General features: G+C 47.8%; 1 protein-coding gene across 1 annotated transcript; it reads right to left on the bottom strand.

The window, feature by feature from the left end:
- Positions 1 to 5,209: 5,209 nt before the first annotated feature.
- LOC144410296 (SUN domain-containing protein 3-like) lies at positions 5,210 to 9,479 on the bottom strand. Its single transcript, XM_078106117.1, has 8 exons — positions 7,467 to 9,479; positions 6,898 to 7,147; positions 6,572 to 6,825; positions 6,332 to 6,462; positions 6,131 to 6,249; positions 5,877 to 6,050; positions 5,690 to 5,779; positions 5,210 to 5,529 (listed from the first exon to the last, which is right to left on the bottom strand). Exons 4-8 carry the CDS (start codon positions 6,357 to 6,359, stop codon positions 5,419 to 5,421), a joined length of 522 nt encoding a protein of 173 aa, XP_077962243.1. The 5' UTR covers positions 6,360 to 6,462; positions 6,572 to 6,825; positions 6,898 to 7,147; positions 7,467 to 9,479; the 3' UTR covers positions 5,210 to 5,418.
- Between the last annotated feature and the right edge of the window lie 3,378 nt (positions 9,480 to 12,857).

The raw sequence follows: 12,857 nt of genomic DNA, 5'->3' as shown, positions 1-12,857 counted from the left end.
ATGTTTACAACGTTTACTGAGGGAATAAATCCAGAGAGAAGTAGAGTCATTTCCTCATAGACGTCTATGGGAGCAGAGGAGTCGCCCCCTGCTGGTCACTACAGAGAAGTAGAGTCATTTCCTCATAGACGTCTATGGGAGCAGAGGAGTCGCCCCCTGCTGGTCACTACAGAGAAGTAGAGTCATTTCCTCATAGACGTCTATGGGAGCAGAGGAGTCGCCCCCTGCTGGTCACTGCAGAGAAGTAGAGTCATTTCCTCATAGACGTCTATGGGAGCAGAGGAGTCACCCCCTGCTGGTCACTGCAGAGGATTAAAGCCATTGGCTTCTATGTTTGTTGGTTGAGTTTCGCAGGTGGATATCCTCATGATGATAATTGGTGGAGGAATATCAGGTTCAAAGGCTACAGCACTTATTCATATTCATTTATTCAAAGAGGGACAAAAGCCAGCGATCAGCGTATTATATGGATAAAAAAGCCTTGGATTAAATCACTCACACACAAGCACTCTTTAAATAATATCATCATAATGATCAAGAAGTCACTGTGGTCATTTGGGGTCATTTCATCTCTCGTCTTTTCATATGAAAACATACGGAAGAAAGAAGTGAAAACTATGGTAATTCTGTTTTTTCTCTTTGGTTTATTCCCATGATGCCTCACCTTCTGGCTGTCTGCCTCGGGCTGCTGCTGGAACACTGGAATCCTGACTGGAAAATAAAACTCCTTTTATCTCAATGAAATATGTAACGTCTCCTCAAAGCTCGTTGGAAAAGAGAGATGAAGGAAGGAAGTCAGGCTCCTTCATTAAATACACACAAGCTGTCATTGAAACAGCTTCTTCCTACCAAATGTATTAATATCAATAGGACGACAATCGGCTACAGAAATCAGGATGAAAATCAAAACAGTTCTGCAGAATCACCTCTATTCACAGCTTTATTGGAACAGGTTGCCCACAGGTCCACAAAGTATGAAATCACTGTAGACGTATCTGAGTGACGGCTGTGGGTCCTTTGGTGATCCAAACCTCCCAGGAAGCCGAGTGTCACCTGTCATCTGGCCAAAGGACGTGTCTTTGGTCATTAACACATGTTACATGTAGGGTGGAGAGCAGATGTTTCTCTGAAGCCTCCTTAGTGACCTGAAGGCTGTGCCGATGAAACCCCGTCGCTGCACGCACACGTCTCTCAAGGGCGCCGAATGCACCTGCTGTTATGGGTAATGGGTCTGTTCAAAGGGAAAACTTGATTAGCGGCCGTAGTTCTCTCTAATCCAACACACGAGGTCAAGGGGAAATGGGAGTTCCATCTCGTGTGTTGAGTGTTTCTCGGTTTCTGACTCCTCGATCTCTCTCGATCTGCAATCGCGCATTCAAGTAACAGCCTCTCGTCCGCGGGCCGAGCCAGAGGGCCGGTAGTCGGAGGAGGGCGGAGGAGGGCGGAGGATGGTTTTTGTGCGTGTCGCATCCCCCCCCTCCCCCAACTTTCCTCACTGATGATCCCTCTCGACTGAGTCCCCGTTCAAACGAAAACTCGCCCTCTGCTGCCGATCTCTTTTAATACCGAAACTGGATGGTCTGGTTTGACCACGTCGTTCACCCACCCACAACCCCCCCCCTAGCAGGACTTTGGCTTTTGGCTTTAATACATTTGTATTCCTCCCGTGTTTTCGGAGGGAGACGGAGCCCTGCCTTCTTCCTCTCTTCTGGGCGACTCAAGCAAAAGATCAAAGCCTTTATGGCGGTAAGTGTGACAGGATTATTACACATTAATTCTCGCCCACCTTCCTGATGTCTCATTAAGTTACATTGACCCAGCTGGGAGCCGCTGGAAGGTGATTAAACATGAATGGAGCACTTTCTTCCACCTGCAGTTTAAAGGTGTGGCGCCGACGGCGCTGCTTTGAAGTCCAGCGAGGAATCTATTCTGCTTCATGACAGAAAGAGTGGGTAAAAAATAAATAAAAAGGCTAGTTTAAATGTGATTAAACCACGAGGAGGGAAAGAGGGGGCGGGGTTAGCTCAGCTGAAACAGCAGCTCCACATCTGTTGTTCGGCAGCTCGGGAACAAATACTAAACTGAACCAAACATCGAGACACCAGCAGGAGGGTTTCCCCCTTTGGCAGTCCTCATAAGACCTCCGTTCATGCTTCAGTCTCATCGGACGTTCCTTCAACCCCGGCAGGGACATGATTGGCAGATGAATCATGCAGCAACCTGCAGATTTCTGTCAATCGATTCGTCCATTAGACGACAAATCGCTCGGCTCGGATTGAGAGCATAAGAGCGTTCAATGGGGCCCACGTTGTGGTTGGAAATAACTAATCCATTAGAAGAACACTTGGGAACATGGGACACGGAGAGACGTGAAGGGAGGGAGCGTGAACAGAAATGGAGTCTGGCAACAAGCTGGAAGCTTCACAGGCTCCACAGCAAAGAAACCTCCCAACCAGACGGCCACAGAAAAGAGCTGCAAGTGACAGATTCTTTGTAGTAATGCTAAGATGTGGAGGGGGGGGGGGGTTCTGCAGGGAGAGCCTTTTTCTGAGGAGGGAACCGGATCCCTTGGAACTCTGTGAGGTGACAGCGGGTGTCCCATTGGGGATGGAGCCCTTTGTCACCGCAGTGATTGTGTCAAAATATTAGAATTTACAGCCTTTTCAAAGAAGACCCTTAAACCCACCTTCCTCCCCAGTGGCCCTCGGGGGCCTCACAGATGCAGAAAAGTACTGCAGAGACACTCAGCAGAACACAAATACATTTTTTTATCAGGATTTTAGATTTGTTGGCACGAAAAATACCTCCCTGTGGGTATCTGAGCAAAACATTGGTGGGAGGTTATAAAACATGAAGAACTGAGGCTCTATTGATGGAACAGTGTGAGCTAATATCATACAAGAGTTTAAAGACCTCATTATATTTTCTTTGGATTATTATTATTATTATGGCATAGCCATAATAAAATGGACCCTATCTCTGGAACTACTTTGTCTCTCTCTCTTTGAAAAGGAATGTGTACACATTGTCTGACCTTTGTGATATACCTCATATGTGCACAAGCTTGTTGGTTAAAATACTGGAACATAATCGTTTTGTAATTGAGACGTTGCGTTCAGCTCCATCGTTTTATCAGGGAGGACTCATCCGTCCGTCCTTTTTGTTGAATTGCACAATTTACATTTAAAGTGTTCTTTTCTTTTCGACCGACCTCATATTTGTAAAAGCTTGTTGATCTAAATCCCTCAAACTCAACAACAGCAGGTTTGGTTTGGACCTTATTATAGAATTATTACCATTATGTGAACCTTAAAAGTGTCATTTGAATTAAAAGTGACGATCACCTGCCACCAACAACAAAAGGCGCCCTCAATGTTCAGGACTTTAGTCCTTGTGAAGGAACAAGAGAAATGATCAACAGTTTCCCTTTGATGTAACATCAGATAATGACAATGAAATGTTGAATAAAATGCAGAGACAAAAAATGTATATTTCCAAATCTTTATTCTTTTTTTATGGGGTGTGTGGTTGAAACCGGAGGACCCGGAGAAAAACCACACAGACGAATTATGTTTTTTGCCAATTGTAAACCAAAGTTTGGTGAGTGGGAGGAAACCGGAGGACCCGGAGAAAACCCACGCAGAATTGTGTCTAACCCTACCCCTTAACCCATAACCCATGACCCATAACCCCTAAACCCTAACCCCATTAACCCTAACCCAACCCTAACCCTAAACCCCTAACGCCATAAACCCTAAATCCCATGAACCCTAAACACCATAAACCCTAAACCCCATAAACCCTAACCCAAACCCTAACCCCATAACCCATAAACCCTAAACCCCATAAACCCTAACCCCTAACCCATCACCCATAACCCCTAAACCCTAACCCCATTAACCCTAACCCTTAACCCCATAAACCCTAAACCCCTAACCCCATAAACCCAACCCCTAACGCCATAAACCCTAAACCCCATAAACCCTAAACCCCATAAACCCTAACCCGACCCCTAACCCCATAACCCATAACCCATAAACCCTAAACCCCATAAACCCTAACCCATAACCCCTAACCCTAACCCTTAACCCCATAAACCCTAACCCAACCCCTAACCCCATAACCCATAAACCCTAAACCCCATAAACCCTAAACCCCATAAACCCTAACCCATAACCCCTAACCATTAACCCCATTAACCCTAACCCTTAACCCCATAAACCCTAAACCCCTAACCCCATAAACCCAACCCCTAACCCCATTAATCCTAAACCCCTAACGCCATAAACCCTAAACCCCATAAACCCTAAACCCCATAAACCCTAACCCAATCCCTAAACCCATAACCCCTAACGCCATAAACCCTAAACCTCATAAACCCTAAACCCTAAACCCCATAAACCCTAAACCCCATAAACCCTAACCCAATCCCTAAACCCATAACCCATAAACCCTAACCCATAACCCCTCACCCCCTAACCCTAACCCTAACCCTTAACCCCATAAACCCTAACCCAACCCCTAACCCCATAACCCATAAACCCTAAACCCCATAAACCCTAAACCCCATAAACCCTAACCCATAACCCCTAACCATTAACCCCATTAACCCTAACCCTTAACCCCATAAACCCTAAACCCCTAACCCCATAAACCCAACCCCTAACCCCATTAACCCTAAACCCCTAACGCCATAAACCCTAAACCCCATAAACCCTAAACCCCATAAACCCTAACCCAATCCCTAAACCCATAACCCCTAACGCCATAAACCCTAAACCTCATAAACCCTAAACCCTAAACCCCATAAACCCTAACCCAATCCCTAAACCCATAACCCATAAACCCTAACCCATAACCCCTCACCCCCTAACCCTAACCCTAACCCTAACCCCATTAACCCTAAACCCCTAACGCCATAAACCCTAAACCCCATAAACCCTAAACCCCATAAACCCTAACCCAATCCCTAAACCCATAACCCCTAACGCCATAAACCCTAAACCTCATAAACCCTAAACCCCATAAACCCTAACCCAATCCCTAAACCCATAACCCATAAACCCTAACCCATAACCCCTCACCCCCTAACCCTAACCCTTAACCCCATAAACCCTAAACCCAATAAACCCGAACCCAACCCCTAAACCCATAACCCATAAACCCTAAACCCCATAAACCCTAACCCCTAACCCCCTAACCCCTAAGCCACAATTCTGCCCTGTGAGAGGGGAACCAACCCTAACACATCTGTGAACATTCTACATTAATTATCTAAAAAATATATGTCTATGTTTCTGTATAAAAATATGTATTTACATTCTATTCAATGGCACATTATATTACTATTATTATATTACATTTGTTCTTGGATGGTTTGCGGTTGGTTCACCTTTCACCCCCCACCCCCCCTTTCCCTTACATGTGGATACCGTGGACCCTGAAGTTGTAGAGGCACGTCTGCTCTTCATTCCCCCAGTTGCTCCGTATCTGCAGCTTCACGTGGCTGAAGACGTCTTTGACTGGGTTCTGGTCGGAGACGAGAGAGAGAAGTGAATGAAGAGAGTGACGCTTTGTGGCGGAGATACAAGTCTAGTTTAGATTGCAACTCCACCTCCATGTGTGATAGTGAATGTAGCTACAAGCAGCGGAGGTCATGAGTGCTCTGCTTGACCTCTGACATACTCACGGGAAGCTCAAAGGTCTGGGAGGCCGGGCCGTCCTGGTCGTACGTGAAGGTCCCCAGCTGGATGCCTTCTTCGTCCTTGTTCGCCATTCCCTGGAAGAGACGGAAGACAGAGGGGAGCTTAGTCTTTCTTGTGATGGAACAACAGCACTGAGTAGGCGGGACGCCTCCAGGAAAACCTCTGACTTACGTAGACGGAGAACTCTTTCGGCGCACTGTGGATTTCTCCGGTGAGGGACTGTTGCTTTGTGATGTGGCCAAGTGTGACGTGCGTGATCTTGACTGGGTGGGACAAGGAGACGACGGAGTGTCCTTCGGCCCCTGCGAAGCACCAGGCTTTTCCTGGAGACGACCTGGAGCGATCCTGGGGAGAGACAAAGTCATGTTTCAGGTGACCCACTACGACCGGTGTCTCCATGTGCGTTCATTACAAGACCTTCCTACCTGGATCAGTCTCTGGTGGTCTGTGGATGTTGTGAACCAAGAGAGCAGCTCATCCACCATCATTTCTTTTCTCGTGGTCCGGAAGGTGTATGAGGACAGGCGGGGGAGGACGCTGGCTCCTGCAAGTAAGAGACACAAATACAAAGTTACAAATCACAACGCGTGGTGATGATGATGATGAAGACAGTGGCGAGGACTCACCCTGCGACTCTTGGGCAAAGTTTGGCATGGTGTCTGCGACGGGACTGAAGCGGCTCACCAGCTGTGAGAGCGTCGTTATCTGCTGCCGGCGTCACGCAGCTGGATGCTGAGGTGTGCGAACTGCGTCACTCCTGAGGGGACACAAAGCAGGACCATTAAGAAATGTCGGTTCGACGGGATGGACACAATGACACCAGCCGTCCCGGGATGGACAGTGAAATAAGTGACGCAAAGACTCACCGCCAGCAAACAGCAGCATGACGAGGAAATACATGAGCATTGATTTCCAGGTTTTGTTGGTCATCTTAATGTTGACTTTGAAGTGTTTTTTGGTCTTTTTGGGGGCGGGCTCCTTCTTGGGGGCGGGCTCCTGCTTACGTGTCACTTCCTGGTTTGTGTCTGTGTGGATTGAGTCGTTCTGGTGTCTCGGCTCCTGGCGAAGTTCTGGGGTCATCGTGGGAGGTCGACTCCACGGGATGAGATACCTGAATATCCTAAAAGACGTGAGGAGGACGTTAGAGACGACTTGTTATGTGGAGAAGACACAATGCTGCTCACTAACTTACCGCTGCAGGATACTCGGAGCAGCTGGTGGGGCCTCCTCGCTGCAAAGGGAGGTTTTTGTCTCCTCGCTGCAAAGGGAGGTTTCTGTCTCCTCGCTGCAAAGGGAGGTTTCTGTCTCCTCGCTGCAAAGGGAGTTTTTTGTCTCCTCGCTGCAAAGGGAGTTTTTTGTCTCCTCGCTGCAAAGGGAGGTTTCTGTCTCCTCGCTGCAAAGGGAGGTTTCCTGGAGACGGGAGGCTCTTCTTGTCAGCATGGCTGGAAAAAGGTGGAAACACAAAGGGGCAAATCATGAGCAACACACATTGATACGAATAAACACTTTAGCTACGAATATCGTGTATTGTCACGATGAACAACAGAGTGAAGGAATTAATGACAGCTAGGAAATTCAATTAACAGCATGTGGACATTTGCCCTCCTTCTTATCAGAGAGCCAAAACACACATAGAAGGTGTATTAAACTATACAACATTAAAAACTAAAATAGTATTCAGGTTTTGACATTTTTGTTCAATCAAGGCTTGAAGATATTCAAATAAATGGTTTAAAGTCTGCAGCGTTGCTGGTAACTCACTTGTTTCTCTTTGTGGTGGGAAGAAGAATCAGTAGAAATCTGGGAGCTTGATCAGTGTGGCCTGTGCGATCGGTTGACTGAGCTGAAATGATCAATTCTTGTGAGCGTTTGCTTTTATAGGCATGAAAGATTCCATCATAGATTCTGAGATGAAAGCCACAGAATTCTACCAGCATTCTATAGAACATTCCGCAATTCTATATGCAAATGGGCTTAGAACACGGAATGTGGCTCCTGCCAGTTGACATCACTGACTGTACGAACTCTTTATGCACGTTTTAAATAAAGTTTTAACTAGTTTAATACTGGCCCAGTAATTAAGTAAGTTAATTCCTGAAAATCAACTGACTCTAAATGATAACTCAGTAGATATTTACTTAAAATGGCCCAAAATAGCCAAAATCCACTCGTATAATGTTGAACAGTACAGATGTTAAACAGGATCCTTTTCACGTCTTCACATAAAATCAGAAAAGAATCTTAGAACTGTTAAAGCAGCGATTCCCAATGTGTGGGCCGCGCCCCCCTGGTGGGCCGCGAAGGTACTGCAGGTGGGCCACGAGAGGTCATTTACAATAAATAAATAAAGTTTTTTAATTTTCAATTTTTGAAAGTTTAAAATTAACATAAAAATATTTATGATGCGGCACATTAGGTGTGTGAAACATTAGTTGAAGAAGCACAAACCATTTAAACGGACAGATTAATAAAACAATGAGGCTTTCGCTGGAAACGGCTGCTCTCGTCCGGCTGTCGGGGCGCCCTCAAGTATCTAAACATACTATGAAGCGTTTCTCTCGGATTTTACACTGTTTGTTTTGTTTTTCTGAAATTACATTTCCCACACTGGGAGTTTGTTTGTGTAAACACGCGTTTATATGTCAAGTGTGGGAATTGATTAATATTTAACCTTCCACTTCTTTCTGTACGAAAATCAACAACCACAATGAGGTTACAAAAAGTACCATTGATTGTTCATAGATGTTGATTGTAATAGACGACAATGTGGTTTTGTGAGATCACTGTGAATTCCCTCCATAATGGTTAAACCCACAAAAAAAGACCAACGAGTCCCCGTCCATCGTCCAGCAGGTCTGTACTTTTTGTAAAAAGCAAACCAACCAACACTAAATAAGTGAAACTAAATGAGCTTGAGGCCGATGTAGTTATTATTAGACTGAGTCATGCTAGTTGGTGTCAACCTGCCTCAGTAGCCTGTCCGAGCTTCGTGCTAAGCTAAGCTTTATAATCCCCACACGCACATGAGACTCCAATCTTTAACAAATAAGCACAGTCGGCATCTTTCTTCACTTGCAAACGATCCTTGCGAGGCCCCCCGGGGCAGAAGCTCTTTACCAAGTCCCAGAAAACCGCATCCCGAAGAGGCATTCCACTTCCACTTGAGTCGTCCCAAATAAGACATCTCGGGTCACACCAGGGCAATTAGCTGAGTCAGAGCATCCACCACCCGACGTAGCTTCACCCAACCGCCTCAAGCTTCTATTAGAAACACTTCAAATAGAATCTCATGTGTCTCTGCACCCCAAAAGCACCACGGTGGCCTTTCCCTGCTCCCGTCCTCCATTTATTCCTCTAGTTGGACTGTCGGCTCCTTCCTTCCTTCTTTCCTTTGCCTCTGGAACCTCGGGGCAACAAACCTCTTCCAAGGACACCAGCCGGCTCATCGGGGCAAATAATTCAGAGAGACTCACAAGTTAATTGTCAGGCTAATTGTTTGTTTCGTTTGTCTCGTATCACAATAAAGATGTTTTGACCTCAAGCAGGCAACGGATTTTAATGGCGCTGCAGCAGAGGAATGAAATGCCCACCTGAGACGCACTAAATCCACCTGCACACACACACACACACACACACACACACACACACCTGCACACAAACAGAACGTCTCTCTCACACACACTCCACAATGGATCAATTTAATGGGGAAGAAAATCTCTTTTTACTGCAGCAAATCTCGGCGCGGGTCCGGAGGGGGGGATTCATCCTCGGGTGGTGGAGGCTGGGGGAGGGGTGGGTGGTGTTAGTAGCCACTTTGCCTCACCCGACGGAGCTGGACTGGCGCCGGTGGGGATGCAGAAGCTGGAGGTCGACCCGTTTCTCACTTTGACTCCTGTCAAAGATCTGAATTATACCCAGAAAGTCCGACATTTAAGAGTAAAACCACCGCTATGTTTATCTGCTGTTCTTCTTCTACTCCGAGGCGACGCCATTCCCATGAATCCTCCACGTCGCCATTGTTTCACATGGCGCTGTACATTACGTAATACTGTTCTAAATTATTTTGCATCGACCTGTAAATGATTGAAGCGTTGGACCCGGGATGAGACTTTCGGTCTGAAGCGCCAGCCGCCATCTCATCAAATCACAGCGTAGTCTGAGGCGTCGTGGGATCACGGAGACGCGGCGAGGATCCGTGTCCGAGTAGAGGTAAACATGTCTGCATTAACCCGCGTGCGTGTGTGTGTGTGTGTGTGTGTGAAGCCAAGCCACAGGCCGAGGCAGGGCTGTGAGTGTCTGCCTCATGAATAATGGACATCACTCCCACGGACCAGGCATTGGCCTTATTACTGGGGGGGTCCAGATAGAAATAGACGCGGTCACACAGTGGTTCTCACAGGTGTGCGTTCGGTTTCTACACAAACTGCAGCAGGAGTTGAAGTAGGAATAAAACAGGACTTTTTAATCCACGTCGACCGCGGCCTCCTCGCACACCCGGACGATTTGACGAGACGGAGACAGACGAACGTTTGACTGAAGGCACACGGATCCAGCGGAACGCGACGCGTGCCGGCGGGTTTGTTCGGGGGGGGTCATGTGACCTGCACCGCGTGTATTTTTAGGCTGCTTGAGGCTTCAGGAGGAGAGACGCCGCGTTGCCTTTAAGGAAATCAGAGCTTTTAACATTTAATCAGCTGGGCTGAGTGCTGCAGACGACATTAGTCGGTTTAAACATTGATTGGGGACATTCTCAAATGTTACCATTTATATTTGATTGTGCAAATGAACAAATTACATTCCAACAAATCAAAACGGATTAATGGTCTTATGAATATTATCGTTAACATTGCACAACGCACCTTCTTGCTAAATCTTTTGTGTTCAACTACCACAAGAAACAGAAGCCGCCCCGATTTCTTCCTTTTTTTTGACATTCCGACCCACCAAATATCCTCCGCTTTATTTTCACTTTTAGCTGTCAATCCTCCTCCTGTCTGACTCCCAGTTCTCCGCCTCTCGCCTTTTCCTGTGTGATTCTGTCTCCCTTTCTTCCTGATACGCTTGCGCGCACACACACACACACACACTCACACACACACACACACACACACACACACTCACACACACACACACACACTCACACACACACACAGCAGACTGCTGTGTCGGGTTGGTTGGGTTGCTGAAAGCCTGTGGGAGGCTTGTCAGCTCTCATTGACTTGTGGAACACACCCCTTTCCTTCTCGCTGTCCCCGTGTGCTGCGGCGCCTGTCATGTGTGTGGTGTGTGTGTGTGTGTGATACACGATACACAAGCGTGTTTTAGTGTGTGTCGTGTGCGTTAATGTGCCTTTTTTGCGGCTCTAAAAGCACATGGACATCTTCCTCCTCTCGCCCTCCACTCCGTGGACCAAAACAACACACACACACACACACACACACACACTCACACACACACACACACACACACAATCTCTTCTGCACATGCACTTGCTACTTCCGTGACAGACCTCAGGAAACAATTCACACACATGCACTCCCGCCTCCCCACACTCACAAACACACACACACACACACACACACACACACACACACACACACACGCACGGTTGAAGAGCAAACAGCAGAGTAGGGAAATGTAGGGAAACGTCCCAGAGAGCCGTTGCAGGAGTAATGAAACGGATCCTTGTGGTTCTCTGTCAGGATTAACCGAGCCCCCGAATCCACGAGACGCGGCGGCGACCTCATTACATCAGCAGTGCTGCTGCAAACACAGCGTTATCTCATGTGAGCGCTGCAGAGGGGAGGAGGGAAACAACACGGGAAACAACACGGGGGGGATGTTTTGGGAGGGGAACCAATGACAGGGGGTCGTTTTTATGAAACACTTTGCATGGGATTGGCTGCGAACTAGAAGAGCTCAAAGGATCAGTGAGAGAAGCAGTGCGGCCCGTGGTGGAGACCTGTCAGTCACAGTAAGCCCCGCCCCCAAAGCATCCCCTGCTTCATGCGTCTGTGGGACTCAGGATGGACCGTCGTTCACTAAATGAACATCATGCTGCGTTGAAAGAGACTTCAAACTGCAGATTGAGAGCATAAACCTTACAATGTGTACGGAGGGAATAAATCATGGCTGTCGCTGTAGCTGCTAACACGCGGCCTTTCCAGGAAGTCATCAGTCATCCCGACGCCATCTTTATTTAGAGGCTGCTTGGCCTCAGAGCACCGATGTGAGACGTGTCGGTATGTAAATACGGGGGAAAAGGCCTGTGAGTTATCGCCTTTCCAGACAAACCTCCCAGCTCGCTTCACCTCGCGCACGCTGACTCAGCATTATGCAACTCTCCTTTTTGCATTTTGCATTCCTGCTGGCTCATTCCGCATCGGGCGCTTGGAGCGCGCTCCACTCGCAGCTTCGGTAAATCACAACCTGCCGATTACGATCCTACGACGAACGACAGTATGCAAATCGGGCACGTAAAACTGCACCGGCGCGGCGACTCGGAGCATCACAACGACGCGCCGATCCATCGCGTTCCCTCATCACTGGAAGAACGCCGTCTCTCTCCAGACGACCACGCAGAGTGACTCGTGGAGGCTCGAGGTGTGAACGAGCGCGCCTCGCTCCTCCGGGGACGCCACGCGACTCCCGCGTCACGCACGCCGGCCACCTGAGTGACATATTCGGGAAGGTTCAATCCTCCCACAAGCAATGAACCGTGTGTGTCCTTGGTGGCTCCGGGTGTCATGATTAGCGGCGCCATATGGCTGTAAATGTGACGTGTGCACGCGACCCGTGAGCCCACACCGTGCAGATGGATGACTCGCCATATGTTACCCGACACAAGCTTTTTGGTGTTTGAGTAACTGTGTGTGTGTGTGCGTGTGTGTGTGTGTGTGCGTGTGTGTGTGTGTGTGTGTGTGTGCTGACCACTGAATGACAGCGTGTTGAGTGAAGGAGTCTCTCTTTGCTCCAGCGAGGGACATGGCGCCCACATGCAGCTTCGGCTAAATGTCAATGTTACCATCTTGCCCTTCATTACCCGGAGCAGAAAGCCCCCCCCCGTGGGGAGAGTTACCTAGCGTCCGACACTAATGTGCACCAATGCTAATGTATTTCTAGACAAGGAGATGTATTATTGAGCTGGTGTGG

The sequence above is a fragment of the Gasterosteus aculeatus genome, chromosome 7, assembly GCF_964276395.1.
Source record: "Gasterosteus aculeatus chromosome 7, fGasAcu3.hap1.1, whole genome shotgun sequence".
Lineage (NCBI taxonomy): Eukaryota > Metazoa > Chordata > Actinopteri > Perciformes > Gasterosteidae > Gasterosteus > Gasterosteus aculeatus.
Note: the sequence above shows the minus strand (reverse complement) of the source record. Positions and strands in the feature narration are given on the sequence as shown.

Excerpts from the sequence above, each read along its gene's own strand:
- LOC144410296 (XM_078106117.1), bottom strand. The coding sequence starts at position 6,359 with ATGCCAAACTTTGCCCAAGAGTCGCAGG. Across the intron at positions 6,051-6,130 it reads ACCACCAGAGACTGATCCAG|GATCGCTCCAGGTCGTCTCC; the intron begins GTAGGAAGGTCT and ends GTCTCTCCCCAG. Across the intron at positions 5,530-5,689 it reads CCCAGACCTTTGAGCTTCCC|AACCCAGTCAAAGACGTCTT; the intron begins GTGAGTATGTCA and ends GTCTCCGACCAG.